The sequence below is a fragment of the Balaenoptera borealis genome (assembly GCF_965194805.1).
Source record: "Balaenoptera borealis genome assembly, chromosome: 13".
NCBI lineage: Eukaryota > Metazoa > Chordata > Mammalia > Artiodactyla > Balaenopteridae > Balaenoptera > Balaenoptera borealis.
The window spans coordinates 100,267,197-100,288,379 of record NC_138870.1 but is presented as its reverse complement, the minus strand read 5'-3'; the positions used below and the strand labels follow the sequence as shown (position 1 = coordinate 100,288,379).

Genomic DNA, 21,183 nt, shown 5'->3' with positions numbered 1-21,183 from the left:
CCCTGTCCTGAGAAGACCCAGAGCAGCCAGCTGTAAGTCCCTTGGCTTCCTTTGGAGCCTGAGGCCTTAGAGCTTTCCCCTCCATCTGGGCCCCAGACGAAATTTGAGTCTGATTCTAGCCGGTCTGTAGGCTCATCTCAAAGTGTGAAAGCCGTGGGAGACTTCACTTCCACAGGCAGCTGACACACAACACACTTCTGAATGCCACTTTCCCAGCCCCCAGAAATGAGAGTGGGGCAAGGGCAGGGTCCGGGAGTGGTGGGTGTGGGCACGCACTCCCCGAGACCCTGAGGGCGGCTTCTGTGAGGTGGGACTGCAGGTGGAGGGGGTCCCTGCAGCTGTGTGGGCAGTGGGCTCAGAGCGCACCTACCGGGAAGCGTGGTCTGGGGCACACCTGAGCCCTCCGCACTCCTTCCGGGCCTGAACCTCATGTACGAGGCCACCCCACCCCGTTCGCCGGTCCCCTCTCTGTCCCCAGTCCCCTCCCTGTCCTTTAACTCTTTCCTTCCGGATTTGGTCCACGTGGGTCCCCAGTCCCTTCAGGAATGTGACCTCAGTGTCCCTGGCTGCCTGATCGCCCCTCCCCATGCCCACTTCCTGTTGTTTTTACTGGTCAGCATGGTCCCCCTGCCCAGCCACACTCAGGAGGGCCCTGGAGTGGTAATACTGATTGTCCCCCAGAGCCACGAATGGAAGGCACCCCAAAGAGGCCAAGGCACCTCTTCTTTTCTCAGTACAGTTTTCAGAGGAGCCCCAGAGTATAGAAACAGATGACAGTGACCAAGCGCCTCGGTACCCCTGCCCACTGGTTCCCATCCCCCCCACCTGGGTAGAGCCTGCCCCTCAAGCCCACGCTTGCCTCCACGTGGTGTCTCTAGCTGGCTCCAGCCAAGGGCAGGCCAGGTGGCAGCCGCTGACTACTGACCAGCGCGTAGCCAGAGCTCAGGGCTTTCCGTGGCGGGGTTCCCTGGTCTGTCCCGAGGAAGTTGGGGCGGTTTGGGGTTGCTCAGCCGGGCTGCGTCTTTGTCTTAAGAGCTGTGTGCTTGTCCTCAGAGCAGGGACGCTTGATGGGAGTCGCGCTAACAGTGGCTCCCCTTCCTGGTCTGTGTTCCCGGCCCAGGCTCTGGAGCCAGACCTGGGCTCTGCGCCCCCATCGCTGCACTGACGTCTCTGAGCCTCGGCTTCCTGTTTTGCAGAAACAGAGTTGTAGTCTCTATTCTGAAGCAGGCTGGTGAGACCCTTGGCGTGCGGCACCTGGCCGTGCGTGTGGCACGCGCCAGGTGCCCGGTCACATGCCATTCTTCCCCTGGCCGTTAGCATTTTACTGCCAGCAAGGAATACAGCCTCGAGATGGCGAGGCCCAGGCGGTGAGGCGGGAAGCCCAGGGCCTGCCTGGCCTTGGTCAGGTCGTAGGTGGGCTGATGCAGTCAGAAGGGGGACCTGGAGAACGAGAAGGGTGAATAAGCACCTCTCAGAGGCCAGCCAGGTGCCCAGAATCTGGACCCTTCCAGGAGGCCCGCCCAGCTCACAGACTGGAACTGTGGAAAGAAAGAGCAGATGCAGACCCCAAGGGCCAGCTTCGCTCTGCCCTGCCCCCGGCCCTGGCCCCAAGAAGTCACGGGGGGGAGGCGTGGGGTGCACACACCAGGGCTGAAGGCCCCACCCGGAAGCAGGGAGGTTTGTGCACGGGGGCTGGGCCCTGCCTTCCTCAGCCCCAGGCTGTCCTCTCGCCTGTCCTTCCCCATGTCCTGTGTCCCTGGGGCAGCCATCAGGAATCTGGAATGAGACTTCCCTTCTGTTGAGCAGCCTTGGGGCTCAGTGGTTGTGTGCCCAGACATATTCAGTGTTCCCAGGGCCTGCAAGGGTGCCATTCAGCGTTTCGGACGAGGAAACTGAGGCCCAGGGAGGTGAGTGGCTGGCGCAGCTCCACACCATCCTGCTCTACCCCCGCAGCGCACCGCACTCCCTCCAGGGCAGGGGGGCTGGTGACGGGCCTGTCTCCCCACACCTTGCCCAGGGCTGGCGCGTAAGAGCTCGGAGAGTGTTGGCTGCTGTTGGTGGGCGTTCTGGGGAGAAGGGTCTAACGCCCAAACCCCCCCGCTCACACACTGCTGGAGGGGCGGCGTAGCACCAAGCAAAGGTCACCGGCCAGGTGACCTTTCTCAGGCTGCTTCAGCTCCCCAAGCCTCCTGCACCTTCTGTGGAATGGGTATGTGATGCTGTGCCCTCGCTCCTGAGGATGGCCGCACGGGAGAGGCCGCCTGCAGCCCCCCTCTGCCCTCAGCACCCCTCCACTTAACTGTCAGAGCAAAGGCAAGAGGCAGAGGCCAGGGATGAGGCTTGCTGCCGTGGCCCTGCTCTGCCGCCTGCTTCAGTACAAAACCTCCGCGTCCTTCTGGGCCATTCGAGATTCCCCCAAAGCGTACAGAGAAACCTCCCCCCAGGGTCTGCTCGCCTCTCCCCTGCCCTCAGCCCCTGCAGCTCTCGCCACAGACCGCAGGGCACCGCCCTCAGGTCCGGGAGGTTCTGCTCTCCGGCACTAGTGTGAAAACAGCCCTCACCGGGCCGCGTGCTCCAAGGCCAGGCCAGCCCCTCGAGGACGGTGAGATGAAGTGGCCTCAGGCGGAGGGCGGGGCTGGGTGCCAGGTGGGGCCTGGCGAGGCCTCCTTTCCTACTTGCCCTCACGCTCAGGCTTGGGAGCCCCCTGCTCGTCGGGCCGCAGTCCTGGCCTCCACGACCGCCTGCCCCCAGCCACCTCCTCCCCCCAGGACCTCCACACGCACTGTCACCATCACAGCGGCCACCAGCGTGCACCCCAGGGCCCAGCTCCGCTCAGAGGCCCAGGCGCTCTGGGTCGGCTTTGTCCAGCACCGTGGGTTAGAGCGCCCCCTGCAGGTGGTGCTCAGGAGTGGACGCGACCGAGGCAGAGCAGGGGCTTCTGGGCAGACGTGGAGAGGTCGGGACCCAGAGGCAGGGTGGATAGGAGCAGGGCGCGGGCACGCGGCAGGCGGCATGAGGCCCGCTCCCACTCCTGGCCGGGTGGCCGCGGAAGCCGCTTCTGTCGGCCTGACTCTCCTCACTTTGCAGAGGGACCCCATGAGGAAGAGCAGCCTCACTGTGGGGCTCGGTGAGGGACACAAGCCTGCTGACAGTGTGCATGACGGGCTGCAGGGCGACCCAGAGGTCAGGGGGCCAGCATGTAGAGACTGGGCAGCCGGGAGACCAGGGCCACTGTGTAAGGGCCTTGCCGGGGAGCGTGGCCTTTATCCCAAAGTGATGGGAATCCTAGAAGGCTCAGGAATCGAGGGGAAATGGTCAGAGGTCAGGGAGTCAGTGGCTGGGCCGGGAGAGCTGGTAGCCGACCCCACTTCACAGCGGGCTCCAGGTGATCCTGGCGGCAGAAAGACAAGTGGACCAGCCCCGACTGAGGCCTGACAGATCAAGGCAGGGGCTTTGGGCTACTCCCGCCACCAGGGTGACGCCATCAAGGGGCAGGGCAGACCCTGGGCTCGCAGGGTCTCTGTAGGTCGCTGCGCCCACACCTGGCCCACCGCTCAGAGCCTCTGGGGGCGGGGCCAGAAACCTGCGCGGTCAACAGGCTGCAGGTGGAAGACCCTTTGCCCAAAGTCCCACAGCTTGTCGGGAGCTGAGGGTGGCACTCGGGCCTCTGGACCCGCGGCTCACCGCAGGCAGCTCACTGCAGGCGGCTCACCTTGGCGCCCCTGTGGTCAGCGTGTCGTGCTATTTGCAGACGGCCTCCGAGGCCTGAGCTCCCTCCCACCCCCTCGCCCTTCAGTCCAGCCCGCCTCCACCTCAACGTCGCCTTCCGGTGCCCGTGACTGTGGCTGCTGCTGGTAGGCTCGTGGTCCCCTGTGCTGTCGGGGTCATCTCCGACGCTGTCCCCCACCAGGCCCGGCAGGGGACAGGGGCTCAGTCACCTCGCTTCCTCTCATTCTTCACGGGGCCTCCAGAGCCCTGTTCTTTCATCTGCTGATTCAGAGGAAATCAGGCCCCTCGCCGTGCCGGTCCTGCACTGGGTGCTGGGCGCTGGGGTCACCTGGAGAGTGAGTAGTCACTGGGGGAGATCACCGCCCAGATGGAAGCCCAGGGCCTGGGAGAGCCGGGGGGGCGGGCCAGGAGAGCTCGGGAGGGGCCTCCTGAGTCGTGACAAAGGCGGGAGGCTGGGCCCTGGCAGCCACCCTGCTCGGGGGGGTGGACTGAGGGCTGGGGGGTGAGCCCAGGCTCCTGCGAGAAAGGCAAGGCAGGGCCCTCTTCTGTCTCCCCTGATAAACCACTAACCCCCGAGGCCTGGGTCGGTGTCGGGTTCATCTCCAGCTCCTCTCTCAAGGCCACCCAGCACCAAAGGAGTCGATCCCAGACTGTTGGTTGGACAGAGGAGGAAACCATCCGTTGCCCCGCTAGGCTGAGACCTCCAGAGACCAGGGACTGGGTGTAAGGCACGTCTGCCCAGCGCAGAGCAGGGGTCAGGTGAATCGGCAGCTGACTTTGGGTACTGAGGCTCCACAGGCGGAGGTTCTAAGGGTGGCACCAGGGGTGAGCGTGCGGTCACAACCATGACAGTTCACCGAGCACCGTCACGTGCGCACCTTGTCTGGGCCTCGCAAGGACCAGGTGGCAGATGTTACATCTCCACGACATGCAGCCAGAAGCTCAGGCTCTGAGACGTGAAGGGACCTGCCCGAGCTTGCGGGGCCAGCATTCCGAGCGGTGTTTTCTGCCCCTGTAGCTCCTGTGTCAGCCACTACGCTGTGACTGAGACTGTCCTTCAGGCCGGACCTTGCCCCAGACCTAGGGTGGTGCAAGCACCCAGCGCCAGCTCAAGGGGCGTCCTGCTGCCGTCCGAGCCCTGGCCGGGCTGCACCGCAGGTCCAGCTGGGTGGCTGCCCGTGCCACCGCTCCCCTCCCCACCCCCGACCCCGCCCGGCATCTGCTCCACCTCTGTGCCCCGGGCGTGTCACAGGGCTTGGCCCAAAGCGGACCTCCCCCAGGGAAAGACTAAAGACTGGCCTTTTAACACATCTGGGGTGTTCCCGTCTGCTGAAAAGGGGCTCACTCCCAAGCCCCTTCCCACTTCAGTCCCCCGACGCCATGCCCCGCCTTCCCCCCTTCGCCAGCCCAGCCTTGTGGGTGAGAGTTCTCCCCTCTCGCTGGGTGAGGGGGCCCGTGGGCGCACCTCGTGGCCCCCTCAGGCCACTGGCTCTGCTGCCCCACTGCAGGCCGCCCCCGAGGATCCCCCCGGAGGCCTGGCTCACTCAACAGCCTGGAGCCTCGCAGTCTTGGGTTCCAGTACTGGCTTCTCCCAATGGCTGTGTGACCCGTGCGCTCTCCCGGGGCCCTGCCCTTAGAAGGGCCCACAGTTGGCCGAGTGCTCGGCTGTCTGTCGGAAAATTCTTAACAATTTTTGAACAAGGGCCCTTCATTTTTATTTCACTCTGGGTCCCACAAATCATGTAGCTAATCCTGCCTAGAAAAAGGTCCTTTACTTCTCTGAGCCTCAGTTTCTCCACATGCAAAGGGCCCTGCCCCTGGGGCTCTGTGAGGCCCGGGGAGGTTAGGGGATGAGAAGGTCCGTTGTCAGCTGCACAGGGCTGCGCCCTGGGAGGTGTCCTTCCCCTTGTTTCTCCAGGTGGAGAGGAGAGGCCTTTAGAAAGAGGCGTCTTGGGGAGAGGCAGGTCCAGGGAGAGACCGGAGGGCTCACAGGGTCCGAAAAGAAAGTCTTCGGATCCCTGGAACGGCGCTCCGGGGTTTGGCTTTGCCCCCCTCACCTAGACTCCAGCTTCCCTTGGCAGTGTGCGCCTCTGGCTGAGGCGTGGCCTCACGGGGCAGGCCTGCAGAACCAGATCTGCCCTCAGACCGCAGCTCCTCTGGCCCTTGGGAGGGGGTGGGAGCTGGGTGAGACCCGGAGGAGACCGCCGCTGCTGCAGCCCCGCTCACGTTTGCTGTTTGCATTTGGGGTGACCCAGTGGTCAAGGAAGAGGACAGGACCGTCTGGTTTCTGAACCTGAGCCGCAGTGGCCTAGTAGCAGGCCTGGGTGGCCTCTGGTCTTGGGGACAGAGAGGCACTTGGGGCCAGGGGGCCAGGGGGGAGTGACCCAGGCAAGGAGCGTCCTCAGCAGCACCCAGGAGCCTCTGCGTGGAAACGCCTGGGGACGGAGCTCTCAGTCCCACCCGGGCCAGCCTGCTCTGTGTTGTAGACGTCAGTCCCCAGGCCCCGTCTTGGCCCAAAGGACCGGCGAGACTTTGCTGTCACCTTTTCCGCATGTCTCCTGCTTTACAGCGCACACGTACTAACCTCAGAACAATACAGCCGAGGTGGGCTCGGCAGAAACGAGCCGCGCGCACCATAGCGGGGGCACCGGGAGCAGGTGCAGGAGGCTGCCCACCGCCCCGCAAGGACAGGCTGGTGGCCGGCGGCTCGCTCTGCTCTCCCCCGCCCCGCCCGGGGCAGGGCCCGGCAGAGGAGGCCCAGGGTGCAGGTCGGCTCTGAGCGTTACCACGTGAGCCCGAAGGTGCTGGCTGCGCAGTGAGGCAGCGGTCTGGAGGAGAGGGACCACTGGGGAGTCGGTGCAGGTCACGTGGGAGGACACTGGGGGCCTGGCCCAGACCAGCAGCAGAAGAACCGGCCCAGAATCCGATGTTAAGGAAGTGGCAAGACCAGGCCCTGGGCCCCAGGCAGGGTGGGGGAAGGCGCCTCCTAGGATGCATCCTTGGGGCAGCTGGAGTAGCGTTCGTGGAGGCGGGGAGCACTGGGCGGGAGCTGGAGAGCCGAGTACGCGCTTGGCTCTGCGGGCCCCGGCTGGGACTGGCTGGGATGGAGATCTGAGCCTGTCGGGGGGTTGGAGTACACCCATCGGGTCCCACCAGCCCTGCCCCTTACCAGCCACGCTGCTCTGCGCCGATTCCCAGTGTTCTGCACCTGGGAGGCGAGGGCGCAGGAGCCGTCCACAGAGCTGCTGTGAGCGTGGGGAGCCCAGTGCAGCGATGCCTGTGGGATGGGCTGGTCAGCACCCAGGGGAGCCCAAAGAGCCTCTTCTTGTACCAAACATTGTCTAGGGTAACACAGGAGACTGAAAGGGTGCTCGGTACAGGGGACAGACCTGCCCTGAGGGCGCAGAGAGCGGGTGACCGTCCAGGCTTGACCCCAGCCCCAGCTCGGCCTCCTCCTCCTACCCAGAGGACAGGTGCGGCCAGCAGGTCTCCAGGGCCCCGGTCACTCGGGAGGCCCGAGATTCCGAGTCCCATCAGGGCCTCCAGAGACGGGAAGGGCCTGCAAGCCCCCTGGAGCCTGGTTGGCCGGGTCCATTTCTCAGGGACACAGCCCCCAGTGCCCACGCCACATGCCACCTCCACCACCGTGGAGAGGCCCAGGGGTCATCCCGCTGTTGCCAAGTAAGGCCACCCAGCTGTGCCCCAGCCCAAGCTCTCGGCACATTCTGCTGCCCCCCCCCCCCCGCTCTCGGGCGTCCCCCCGCCTCTCCAAGGCCTGAGCCTTAACTACCTGCACCTGGGAAACAGGCAGGTTCCCTGCCCCCCTCTCAGAGAGGGGCTCTCCCACATAAAAGGCTGGAAAGGCACTTGGGGATACCTTGGCTCTGGATTTGAGGGCAGGAGGCGGGATTTCCCTCTCTGGTTGTAACCTCAGGGTAGGAAGCTAACGTTTGTTGAGCGGCTACTCCAGGCTGGGCCCTGGGCCAGACGCTGTCGAGTGTGCGGTTTCTTTGATCCTCACCTCAGCCCTGGGAGGGAAGGCTTGCCATCCTCACCTGCCAGGTGTTGGTGCTGAGGTCGAGCCCCGAGGGGCGGACTCGCTGGGTCACTCAGTGAGTGACAGAGCCAGAGTCACACCCTGGCCTCCCCACCTCCACTGCCCCAGTAGACAGGCGGCGGGGGAGACGAGAGGGCCTGCGCAGGCGTGTGTGGGTCAAAGCTTGGCCCGCGCGCACGTCGAGGCCAGCCATCATGTGCACACGGCGGGCGGGGGCCTCCTTTCTGCGTCTGGAGGCTCCTCGTGGAGGTCTCTGCGCTGATCTTGAACCATGAGCAGGCAGGAGGCCTCCCAGCCACTGGGCAACATGCCCCACAGCAGGCAGACAGAAGCTGGAGGGCTAGAGCATGGGGAGACACGCTGAAAGCCTGGGAAGAGGCAGGGGCGAGGAGACCGGCCTTGCGGTAGCAGTTACAGCTTGTCCTACCATGGTGAAGACTTCAACCTCGAGAAAAAGGGCAGCGGCCCCGTGCAGCAGGCAGCCCCTGAGTTCAGGATGTTAAGGACAACCGCCATCGTGGTCACCCCACAGAATCTCACACACACACACACACACACACACACACACACACACACACACACACACACACACACACACGCAGAGGGAAAGTCCGGTTTCCTCCTCTCCCTGCTCCGCCCACCCCCTACAAGTTGAAGTTCAAAGGAAAGACATTAGCAGCAGAGACTCCTGGCAACTGGGGGTATATATTCATTTAGTCATCACTCCTGTGTTCATCCCCAAACTCCTCCCGGAGAAAACGGAATGCAGCTTGCAGGAATGCAGACACCACAGAAGGACAGACAGAAGAAACGGGGTAGGGGGAGAGTTGTGGGGAGAGACCCGCTGGGGCCAGGCAGCCAGGGGCAGCCACGGTAGACAGGCAGGGGATGTCAGGTGATAAGAGGTGGGGGCCCTTGGCGCTTCCCTTCTTGGCAGCAAAGGGAAGAGGGAAGTTCCCACAACATCAAAGCACGCCAGATGCTCAGGAAGAAACCCAGGTTGAAAGGCTCAGAGGCCCGGGAACTAGGCTCCTCCACGTGCCCCGGTGACCCGGCTGTGCCAGCCCCTTCTCCGGGCCTGGGGAGGATCATTCTCACCGCACGATGAGCTCAGTGACCTTAGTTACGCCCCAGCCACTCCAGCCCTTTGAATTTGCGAGAGAAAAAAAAAAAAAGCACTAGACTAGCTTCAAGTGGACAAAAAACAGACGCCTTCGGCTTATCGTTCAGTGAGAACAGTTGTTGGGCTGAGCGCCTCATCAAGGTGATGGATGGTGTGTGGGCTCTGGGAACCTCCCCTTGCAACTCCACAGCCAGGGCCGCAAGCCATTCCGCGCTGAGACGAGTTTGGGAGCCCCAGTAACTGCCAGTCTGGGTTTGGAGTCCAAGTCCAGGCAAGGCAAGGGTTTAGGAATCTGTCCCTGGGCGGTTAAATAGCAGCCCGGCCGATCTCAGCACTGGCCCTGGTGGTGGTGTGGACCCTGTTGGCACGGCTCCCTGCGGTTTGCAAACAGTTTTCCCATCCATCATCATCAGAGGGGAAACAGTGTCATTCTCCCATTTTACAGATGGGGAGCCTGAGGTTCAGAGAGGCCCCACAGCTAGAGTGTATCAGAGCCAGAGTTTGCGTTGGAAACATTTATTTATTTATTTATTTTTGGCCACACCACGCAGCACGTGGGATCTTAGTTCACCAACCAGGGATCGAACCCGCATCCCTTGCATTGGAAGCACGGAGTCTTAACCCCTGGACCGCCAGGGAAGTCCCCAGAGCCAGAATTTGAACTCAGGTCTCCTGTCTCAGGAGATCCCCTGACGGGTGGGGAAAGACGGTGGCTTCTGTCCAAGGAGACTGAGAGTGTCTTTTTCTCTTTCCCTCCTCAGAGACGTGTGCAGTAAATAACGGAGGCTGCGACCGGACGTGCAAGGACACGGCCACTGGCGTGCGATGCAGCTGCCCGGTTGGATTCACACTGCAGCCGGATGGGAAGACGTGCAAAGGTCAGTGCGCACCACCTCCCTCGCCAGGCCCCGGGTGGTGCAGGCAGGGCAGGAGCGGGGCGGCACACTTGGGCTGGGTGTGCGAGCACGTGTGGCCTCAGGGGCGAGGGTGGTCAGCTGTCACCTGCCTTTCTGTCGGAGAAGCTGAGAAGAGGGAGGGTCCGCAGCGGCGCTCCCCCGCAAGGCTCAAGGGAGCGCAGGTTCCACTGCATGTTGGCAGGTTCAAGCGGGGCGCTGGTACCCAAGAGTGTGGCTTCACCCTGGGTTGAACAAACGGGGTACCTTTACTTCGGGCTCCCTAGGCCGGCAGAGGTTCCTTGTGGCCTCCCAGGGGGCAGGGCGAGGCCGGTTCCTGTGCTCACTCACCTTAGCCGGGGTGCGTTTTGCAGAGCTGGGGGCAGCAGGGCACAGGGCTCGGACCAGGCCAGGGTGGTCTTCTTGTCGGCGTTAGAAAACTGAGGACACTGTGTGTCCTCGTCACTGGAAGAGGGAAGGTGTGCGGGGGGATCTCAGCCGAAGGACTAAGGATGCAAATTAGAAATAAGGATTGGGAAGATGAGGAATGGGCCGGTCTGCCAGCCGCTGGAAGCCAGGGAAGGGTGAGCTTTCTCTGCCCACTGTTCCCCGGCTCGCTCCGAGGTTCCTGAGGGCCTGCGGGGGCTCAGCCGTGTTGGGGACCCCTCAGGAAACAGGAAGCAAAGGGGCTGGGAAGCCAGAGCTGGCTGAGCCCTAGGACTGAAGGGGCCAGCCCTGCAGCACGGGGGCACCAGCCCAAAGACCTGGGGTGTTATGGAACCCCCAGAGCTGCAGGCCTTGGGCCGGGAGGCAGCCCTTGCGAAGGAGTGAGGTGCAACCCCTCAGCACTCCCCAGACCAGCCCTCAGATCCCTGCCAAGGCCGGCTGCCCTCCTCCCATCACCCTGCCGGGAAGCGGGCAGGCCCGGAGGCCAGCATGGAAGGGCAAAGGAGCTAGAACTTCCAAAGCCCAGTGGGTGAGAAGATTGACAGCAGAGGCTCAGGGTGATTTTAAATAGTCTGAGATGGGCTTTTGAAGCCTGTAAAAATAGACAGCGTATGACTTCTCCTCCCCAGCTGCTCTGCTGGGAAGAACCTAGTGATTATTGACAGAAATAACTGCTCTTCCACCTATTTATTTGCAAATAAAGCCCTTCTGTAGCCCCCGCTCAGCCCACTTAGAGCGAGGTGTGTTCCGGGTGGGTGGGGGGGCTCTCTGAGGCCTTGCCACGTGGGCTTAATGCCAGGAGGGCTGGCCAAGGTCCACCGCAGACCCAGCCGTCCTCATAGCCCAGCGATGTCAGAGCAGGCCCAGCCAGTTGCCCTTGGAGCCAGGACAGAAGAAGGTAGAATCGGGCCACCCACACCCCGTCCAAGGCACAGCGCTGACCAGAGGGGCAGGGCAGGGCTTAATTCCGGACTCGAGGCCAGGAGCTCGCCGCTGGGAGCCGACCTGTCTGGGCTGGAAAGGGGCCTCGGCAGTCACGTGGCCCACAAGGAGCACCTAAGGGGGCGCTGACCGCTGCCCCCTGCCCATCCTTGCTGGCGAGAGGGGCGTCCATCCTCAGCCCACCTTGAGTCTGGGGTAGGGGGCGGCGTTGAAGGGAGCTGTCCACACAGCCCCCGGCCCGCCAGTCTGAGCCTCCGACCATGTTTCCTGTGTTGAAACAACTGGGCCCTTTAACCAGAGCTGCTCGTTTGCCTTTAGCCAAACCTCCTCACTCCCACTGCCCTGGAGTCAGGAAGTTCTCTCGGTCACTCATGCACCAGGTGGGTTTTCTGGGCACCTCCTGTGTGCAAGTGCAGGGGAGACCAGTGAATGAAACGGAAATTCCTTGTGCCCAGGGATCTTCTCTTGAGTAAAGAAGACAGACTTTAATTTTTAAAGTCTGGGCAGGGGGTAGGGAGAGCGGGGAGGATGGAGGAAGGGGCTCTAATCCAGGCAACATGACTGCTGTGCGGAGGCTTGGGGTCCCAGGACCCAGAGCAGCCCGTGTGCCCAGATCTGGGGAGGGTTCGGGGGAGGTCCAGGAGAAGGGGTTGGCCCTTCATCCTGCGAGCCTCGGCCAGGCCCCAGACACTCTTGGGCAGGGGGGCACAGGCCAGGCTTTCGTTTGGAGACAGTCCCTGCCACTGTTGGGACGTGTTTCTAGGCAGGGTCTGGAAGAGCAGGCTCGAGGTGACAATGGTTTGGGCCAGGGCTGGCAGCGGAGGTGGAGAAGAGCAGTCTGGATATTGTTATACATATTAGAATTTAGGGATCGTGGGACTGGTCCAGAACTACATAGTATGAATATCAAAGCATCTTCAAATCAGGGAACCCTGGAAACCAAATGTTGACCTCGAGACCCCAGGGTTTGGTGTCTTAGAGCCCTGGGCTTGCAGTCTGAGTTTCCCGGGGCCTGACTGGAGAGGCGCAGGGCAGGGTGCGGGGGCTCGGGGCGGGGGGCGAGCCAGCTGGGGATCCCCTACAAACCGAGGCCCTGGCCCTAGGGTTCTGGCTCCTCGGTCAGTGTGTACGCCCTGGTCTTGGTGGGGCCCAGAGGAGGATATCAAAGGTTCAGTGTTTTCTGGAAGCCAAAAGGTCATTGCTAAGCAAGACCAATGGCTGGAGGTCTCGGAAAATCCAGAGCTGAAAACCCAGGACGGACGGGGATCACGTGGGCAGGTGGAGGCCTGCCTTAAAACATCAGGGCCAGGGGGGGGCTCTGCAGGATTTGCCCCAAGCCCTTGCTTTGTCTCAAGAGTGTGGACAGTCCAGTCTCAAGGTTCCCTGTTTGGCGCTGTCCTGCTTGATATTGGGAAGCGGGCACCTTGCTAATTGGCCCTTCTGAGAGGAGGGAGGTCTGGGGCCTTAACTCCCAGAGCCGGAGCCTGGATTTCCTCAGGGACACCAGCCCCTCCTCCCAGCACCTGCCAGAACAGTCTGGTGTTGGAGTTGGCGGTTGGAGAACCGCCCCCAACCCCACCTGTTTGCCCTCTTCCCTCACCTGGCCTCTGCCCGGCCAGCCCAGCCCAGCAGCTTGCCCTCCCCACTAGGCTGCTCCAGGGTGATGCCAGCCCACTCCCACAGGCTCTCCCTCTGCTCCCACCCAAAACCCTCATCCACGTGGCCCCTGGGTTGCCAGGCTGTGCCCCCTCAGTGGGATGGGCAGAGGAGGACAGGAACATCAACCTACTGCATGTTCCTATGGCTCACCCCTCACCGTTCCCCCCAACACGCACTGATGTTCAAACATTGGGTGACGCATCGAATGCTCCACTAACCTTCTCTCAGCCCCCCAACTCACTTATTCACTCATTCATTCATCCATTCGTTCAGTGCCCCATCCTTCTGTGCAGGCCTCATGCTGGGCCCTGGGGCTCCAGGTGGGAGCCAGATGCCCCGTCTGTCATCCCCCCGAGGGCAGGTCCCATGACAGGGGAGCAGCTAACTCTGGAGAGAACGTCAGGGAAGGCTTTCCAGGGGGGTGCTTGTTCCCCGGGCAGGGTGGGGTGAGGGCTGCCGAGGCAGGATCCAAGCGTGCAGAGAAGAGGAGGGCAGGGCCGCCAGGCCAGGCTGTGGAGGGGAGACTGTGAGCCTCTGTAACCAGGTAGGGGGCTGCTGGCCGCTGGCGGGGCCCGGTGGGAGCACAGTAGAGGAGGGGGGTCTTGGAGGGGTGGGAGGTGGAGAGGGGGCAGAGGCTCATCAGAATGAAGGCCGAGGGGCCGTGCGAGCCCACTGCCCCCTAACTATAGCTGAGGCTAGAGCCTGGGATGGGGCCTCCCCCACTCTGACCCCCAGGCAGCCCGCTACACCAGCCTGGGCCTCAAGCAAACAACGCCTCGCACCTCTTGTCTAGTTGCTGTGACAGCCCCTTAGCCGACAGGCCCAGATGGGGTAGGGGATGGGATTAGGGGGTTCCAGAAGGCCTGAGGCATTCCCAAGGAGGCAAGCCCCATCTGCACATTCAGTCGTAGTGAATGATGCTGGAGAGGTACCTGCTAGCAGCCCAGTTTGCAGATGGGGAGCCTGAGGCTCAGAGAGGTGCCTTGCCCTGCCCAGGGTCACAGAGCTGAGAGGGGCCTCCGTTCTCCTGTCAGAGGCTTTTAGCCAGAATCTCCCTCGTCTTCCTGTAACCCCCAGGGGAGGGGGCGACGGAGAGCCCCAGCCTCTGTCCTGGACAGGCCCTCGCTGCACTTGAGGTCTGCTTCCTCTGCAGGCCGCAGGGCCAGCGTGCTGCACTGGCGGGGCCGTCTTTGGAGACACCTGGGGCCGGGCTCACGTCGGCCTCCTGCGTGGAGCTGTGACCTCCCCTGGAAAGTGGGAGATCTGGCCTCGGGTTGTTTTGACCATCACACGAGACCTTGCCAGCAAGTGCTTGGCCTGGTCGCCGGCACGAGGTGATGCCCGGCAGGTGCCGTGACCCCCAGAGGGTCCTACTGCTTCCTCTGGGGCGTGGGCTCCTCCTTAGGCCGCCTTGTTCCTGAAACACAGGCTTCGGAGCGCGTGCAGAGTTCCCAGTGCTGAGCGGTCTCTTGTTTTTAGCCGTCTTTTTGGTGCACACGTAGAGCACCTCCTGTGTGCAGAGAGGTGAAGGCCCAGCCCGTGAGCAGCGGAGCCAGGGTCACCACACACACCCTAGCGGCCTCCCTTAGTGGGGCCCCCTCGGGTTCCCCGCCCTTCCCATCTTCCTGGCGCCCAAATCACCAGCATACACAAACAGAATGGGTCCTTGAGGCAGAGGTACCTCGGGGAGGCTGGCCAAGGGCAAGGAGGTGGCGGGCACACCCCCTGCGTGTCCTGTGTTCCCCAGAGCCCAGCCCCACCCGGGCCTCCACAGGAAAGCAGCTCTGGGTCTGGCCCTGCCCGACTGGCTGTGCCCGTTCCCCTCGCAGACGCTCTGAGAGTTGCCCACCCAGGGGGTCTCAGCCTTGCTCTCTTTAACGCCCCCGCTGCTCTCCTGATGTTCGGGGGTTTGTTCTGGGGTGAGGAGCATTCTGTGGGGGTGCTGCCATAGGACTTTTCAGCAGGTGTCAAGTCCAGCCTGTTCGGTCTGAGGAAGAGAGCTGGGAGCAGTGTGGTGAGAGGCTGGGCCTGAGACCGGAGTCTCTGCAATAGGACCAAGTCTCCTCCGCGGGGCTCGGGGAAATGGGGACAGATTGACCTTGACAACTGGCGGTGCCAGTTACACGGGACAGGGGTGTCCGGGCCTCACACTCAGGCCAGGCTCAGCGAGCGGGTGCTGGGGTCTGAGTCAGCAGCTCTGTTACGATGTGGCCAGTGACCAGCACGGAAAGCCCTCTCTCTGCCGGGGGGCGGGGGGATGCCTCTTTCACCGCTTCCTTTCGTGCCCTCCTCCGATCAGGGTGGGGACACCTTCCTGGATGTCACCTTCTACTTCTGTTTCCAATTGCTGGGCTAGGTCTGGGGGGCTGGGGGGTGAGCAGCATGGGGGGCCCGGGGGCCGGAGCCCAAGAGGAACTTCGGAGTGAGAAGAGGTACCTCAGGGACAGGGTCTCTGACAACTCAGTCCGCCAGGTGGACCGGGAGCCCGGGGGGCAAGCCCAGGGGAGCAGGGCAAGGAGGGTGGGAGGGAGCTCATGGGGGTCGGGGGGAGCTCGCGAGGGAAGAAGCTCCCATCACTACAGGTGTGCAAACCGAGGCCAACCGGCAGGGATGCTTGGGGGGGTCGCGCTGGGGGGCCTTCAGGGTGCAGCCGCAACTCGTGACACGCTGAGTGAAGAAACAGCTCAAACTCACCGGCAGGCATGGGGAAGGGCGAGCGGGAGGAACCAGGCTGGGAAGGGAGGCGGCCCAGGAACGCCTGCTTCCCGCCACCAGCCGCAGCACCTGGAGCCAGTTACCTTCCCAGCCTCGGTCTCCCCGTCGGTAAAGCAGGAGCAATAAACCTACTTTTTAAAGAGTTGTTTGGGCACTGACTGAGCCCCGGCACCTTAGGGATGTTATTTCATTTCATCCTCATGATGTCCTTCCGAGTAGGGGCGCCTCTGATCCTTAGTGTAACAGACAGGGGGCTGAGGCCCCAGGGGTCCAGTAGCTCGCCCAGCCCAGAGTCACAGCCCCCTGCTCCCGGCCCCCCTGCCTCCCTGGCACCTCCCCGGGGACGAAAGGGCGTGGGAGCGTCACGGTCCCTGTTGTCTGGCCCGGCACCGCAGACACCAGTTCCCCTCCCTTCGGTGCACAAACGCCAGGCTCGCCAAGTCCTGGGGGCAGCGCTGTCTCCCGTCCTCCCACCCCCACGGCTGTGAGCCAGCCCCCCTTCCTGGGCTCAGCCGGGGGACCCGAGGCGGCCCGGGCAGCACGGCCCAGCCCACTCTCTTCGCCTCCTCCTGCCGCTCGGCTCCGCAGACATCAACGAGTGCCTGGTCAACAACGGAGGCTGCGACCACTTCTGCCGCAACACCGTGGGCAGCTTCGAGTGCGGCTGCCGGAAGGGGTACAAGCTGCTGACTGACGAGCGGACGTGCCAAGGTGAGCTGCCCTCGTCCTCGTGGGGTCCCGCCCCCTCGGGCCACACAGGCTCCCAGGAGGGTAGGTGAGCCTGGGGTGGGCTTGTCCACCGGCTGGGCCGTGCCTGAGGGGCCGGGGGTAGTTTCTGTGTCCCTAGCCTGTGCGCTTGCCCTCCTGTCTTCCCGTCCTTTATGATTCTAGGGGCCCTGAGAAGCCATCCAGCGCCCCCCTCCCTGCTATAGACGGGAACTGAGGCCCAGGGAGGGGTTGGCCGTGTCCAGGTGGCCCAGCGAGTAGATAGCAGAGCCGCTGCTCCCTCCAGAGGGGGCCTCCCTGGCCACCGTCAGTGGCTTCAGAGGCCAGGTGGATGCTGCCACCTGGTGGAAGCCGTAGCACATGGCAGGCGTGCTCCAGCAGCCCTTCCTCAGCGTCCCTGGGCACCTGCCAGGAGCTGGGGTAATGGGAAGAGAGACCTGGGCAGAAGCCGAGCATCACAGCCCGGGACAAGTCCCACAGACGTCCCGGATGCAGTGAGAGCCCAGAGGATGGGCAGTGGAGAGACGGGTCAGGGAAGGCTCTGGGGGAGGGGACACTGGTGAAGCACTTGAAGGATGAATAGGCATCTTCCAGGAGGAGCCGGGGAGGTAAACCCAATCAGGAAGTGGCGCTGTTGGGCTGAAGGGATTTGAGGAACCACAAGGAGCCCTGTGGAGCTAGATGAGGCCATTGAGAAGGAGCTGGCCTCGGGGAAACATGCAGAGGGAGGGGCCGGGGGGTGGGGGCTGGCTCAGTTCCATCGCTGTTACCCTGTTGCCGTCCCGTCATTTCGTCTCCACGAGGTCCCAGGAGCCACAGGCTGCACGGGGCCGCATCTGGCTCGCGGTTGCAGCATCTGCCTCGTAGTGCTGCTCAGAGGCTGGCCTGGGGCAGCACGAGGCCCTGAGGGCCCCGAGGAAGGCGAGAGCAGAGGCTGGTAAGGGAGGGTCCAGGGCCAGCCTGTCCTGGGGCTCAGCATGTGACCTGAGCCCATCGCTTCCCCTCCCTGGGCTCGGCCTCTGCCTCCCTGCTCGGGCGACCTGGCCCTGTCTTCCTCTCAGGGCACAGGGGCCCACTGGGAGCACGGCATCTGTCCAGGCTCCGATCAAGTCTCCTCTGCACTTTGACTTTGTTTCTCCGTCTGCCTTGCCGCGTTCTGTGGAGGGCTGAGGGAGGGCCCTTGACTTTGCATCCCCAGCTGCCCTGTGAGAGGGGCGGGCAGCAGCAGCCGCGGAGGAGGCGATGGCAGGACTGCTCCGGGCTCTGGCTGAGTCTCCTCCGCCCTCTTCCTGACTCAGCTCTGCAAGGCCCTGGGACTCTGGCCCGCCCCCGCTCCAGCACAGCCCCTGGGTCCCCAGCTCCAGCAGGCACTCAGGGCCCTTGGGATGGGGACCCCAGACACCTCCCCAGGCCCCCTGAGCTCCACACAATCCCTGAGGATCCAGTGCTGCCACCTCCTAGCCTTTGCCCGGAGTGCCCTTCCCCCACTCTCATTCCTTCATTCCAGGCTAGCCCCATCCTTCAGGGTCTAGCCCAGGTGCCACAGCACCAGGAGATCTTCCCAGATCCACCCCCTGGAGGATCACATCTTCCTTTGAGCATCCACAGTGATTCCTTCCTCATGCTAGTGTTATTACAAACACGTATGTTATGAGTGCATCTGTAGTCATGTGAGCAAATGTATGCAAAGAATAAACTCCAACTACAGTGCCCATGGAGAGGCAGGTCAATGTCTGCCTTGCCCTCAGGACCCCCATCAACTGTCCCATGGGGGCCATCTTGCTCAGAACTTACGGCCAGGATAGATTTGTCTCCTGCAAACACGTAGTTCATTTCCTCCTTTCCAGTACCAAGCACTCTGTGGCCCTCCCTCGTTCCCTTTTTACCCTGGCTGCCAGGGTGGTCAGAATCAAAGTTCACATCCTATCAAGGCTACTTTGTTATTCCTCATGGGTAACATCTTCCCTACCCCCATCTCCCTTCCTGTCTGTGCTGTTTTCCCCATTTTCTCCAGAGACATCTTGGGGTGATGGGGGAACACACTTTGGTCGGCATTCAAGTGGTCTGTTTTCATGTCCCAGTTCAGCCCCTTCCTCAGGCAAGCCCGTCAGTTTCCTGCAGGTGTGGATTAAATACCTACCCTAATCACGCTGGAATGGGAGATATCAAAATGGCAGAGATTCGTAATAATCCCTTCTACTCAAAATATTTCTACCCTGCCCACCTCCAGAAAAGATGTGAGGCAGCTTCTCACCCAGGCACATGAGGCTAATGGAGACAAAATGGAAAATTGGGCAGCGACACGAAGTCTGACGTTTGCTGTGTGTCGGCCGTGCGCGCGCTGAGCCTGGGGCCCCAGGACTGTCGGGCACAGGTGTCTGTTGAGCGGCTGAGTAAGGGGCAGGTCGTGCCGTCCACCACGCCCTGAGCCTCCTCCCAAACTCTGTCTCCCTGTGGCCACACAGACGTCGACGAGTGCTCCTTCGAGCGGACCTGTGACCACATCTGCATCAACTCTCCGGGCAGCTTCCAGTGCCTGTGCCGCCGCGGCTACACACTCTATGGGACAACCCACTGCGGAGGTCTGCAGCTCGCCCGCCAGGGCCACCTCCCCCCAGAGGCACGCGCCCGGCCGCACGGCCACCTGCACTGCACCCCACACCCCGACCTTGACCTTGACTCTGACGGGCCTGGGAGGGACTGGTGGGCAGAGGGGCTCAGCCAAGGGTAAGGCAGGAGGGTGGGGGGATGGGCAGCAAGCATCCACTGGGTGCCAGGCCTCAGCCAGGCTGTGGACACGGGCCTGGAAACAGCAGTTTACGGGGAACCCCAGTCCGGAAGGGAGGATGGCTGCGCAGAGGCTCCCACAAACAGTTCATTCCAGTGGAGGGGGTAACAACAGAGAAGGGCAGAGGGTGGGGACAATGGGGGGCTCCTAAAGGAGGAGTGTTTGGGTCACCATGGGGGAAGCGTGCCAGAGGGGTCAGCATGTGCAAAAGCACTGAGGCAGAGGGAGCACAGAGGGACCGAGAGGCAGCCAGTGGGGCTAGAGTCCCATGAGGGAAGGGGCACACGGTGGGAGATGCAGACAGAGGGGACACAGGGCTTCGTGAGCCCCCGGGGACTTGTGGCTTTATTCCCAGTGCGATGAGAAGCCATTGGAGGGTTTATGCGGGGATGTGACGGGCTCAAGTTCATGTAACGAGATCCCTCCAGCTGCCACATGTTTAGGAGAGTGGAACCCAGGGCACCAGTGGGGACACGGCTCCAGGCATGGGAGTGAGAGCTACTAGAGCCTGGGCAGGGTGGGGAGGGATGTGGAGAGAGGGAAGGTTCTAGATGCATTTAGGTGCCACGGATGGTGGGACATGGGGATGTACAGGCTTGGGGGGTGAAGCTGGCGGGGGTGTCAAGAATGGCCCTGAGGTCCCTGGTGTCTCTCCCTTTCCTTTGACCTGGTGGTGGCCACACTTCCTCTGCTGGGCAGCTGTGAAGTTTAGGTGGGCTCAGGCACAGCCGGTGCTAGGGGCGTGGCTCGTGGGGTGAGCTGCAGATTCTTCTGGAGGGACTCCCAAAAACCTGGGTGCCAGCTTCTGCACACAGGTCTTTGGCCCAAAAGAAGGCGGGGCCTCAGGGGAGACTTCCTGCGCCCAGGTGCCTGTTGTGCAGGAGGGAAACTGGCTGGGAAGGGCACGTCCAAAGTCCCGCAGTGAGATACAGCCTCGGGACCCCGGGGCTGGTGCTGGTCATTCCGGCCCCACAAGACCTGACTGCAGCTTTATTTTGTGCCATTTCTCTGCCCTCCCCCAAGTCGGGGCTCAGTTGCCCAAGTTCAGCAAACCACTGAGGTTCCTGGGGGAGGGATGTGTATTGGTGTCTGCGGGAGCCCTGTGTGTGTGCAAGCTCGTGTGTGTGTCGTGTGCGACCACATGTCTGCGTCCAGTGACAGTATCAGGCTGGGGTCAGGGTCAGGGGATTCTCGGCCCTCCTGTCCTGGGTGGGTCCTGCCCTGCCAGCCCCAAGGGTGTGGCCTCGGCTGGACCGTCCAGCCCCCCCTCCTGCCCTTACGCCTACCTGTGCTTCCAGATGTGGACGAGTGCAGCATGAACAACGGGAGCTGCGACCAGGGCTGTGTCAACACCAAGGGCAGCTACGAATGCGTCTGCCCCCCAGGGAGGCGCCTCCACTGGAACCGAAAGGACTGCGTGGGTGAGTGCCCTGGGGCGAGCCATCGCGAGGACCCCTGAGAAGGGCCTGGGTGCCAGCCCCTCCCCTGGTGCCTGGATGGCTGGGGCTCCTGGGCCCGTGCTCTCTGCTGCTGGGATACGGCTGATGGGAATGCGGGCTGACAGAAGAAGAGGGGATGCAGCGGGGAGAGCACACTTGGTGTCAGCCAGAGGCACAGAAGCAGACTTGGGGGGGGGGCACGGGGAGCACGGAGGTGGAGACCTGGGGGTCAGCGTGTGCAGCCGGAGCTGTGGGCTCAGGAGGAGCTGACACTTAGAAGGAGCAGAGCGCGGAGGCCTCAGTAGCCCCAGCTCCCCTTGTCCTGCCAAGGAAGCTGGTGGGAGGGGAGGGGTGGTTACACGGCGTGCAGCAGCAGCAGAGCCAGGACTGGGGAGCGCCTGGGTCTTTGTACACCCGCCACTGGCCCGGCGAGGGGCCGGCCTCCTAGAGAGCTCAGGGCTCACGCGCCCTCTGCTGCTGAGCTCTGGGGCCTTGGGGCACCTCTCGGCTGAGTGCTGGACGGTCCACATTCACTGGTTCCATAAACATACTGACTACCTGCTGTGTGCCGGGCCTCTACTGGGTCCCAGGAACGGCTCTCAGGTCCTTGCCCCGCCGTGCTCCAGCATCCCCAGGGCCTCGAGAGTAAGCCTTCTAGATCTAAG

General features: G+C 62.8%; 1 protein-coding gene across 2 annotated transcripts in view; it reads left to right on the top strand.

The window, feature by feature from the left end:
- SCUBE1 (signal peptide, CUB domain and EGF like domain containing 1) overlaps positions 1–21,183 on the top strand; it is a 134,084-nt gene that overhangs the window by 84,995 nt on the left and 27,906 nt on the right. For both annotated transcript variants that reach the window (XM_082352633.1, XM_082352634.1), the window contains 4 exons: positions 9,671–9,787; positions 16,154–16,276; positions 18,757–18,873; positions 20,378–20,500. In XM_082352633.1, coding sequence (XP_082208759.1) covers positions 9,671–9,787; positions 16,154–16,276; positions 18,757–18,873; positions 20,378–20,500 — 480 coding nt within the window. The remainder of the gene's footprint in view (positions 1–9,670; positions 9,788–16,153; positions 16,277–18,756; positions 18,874–20,377; positions 20,501–21,183) is intronic.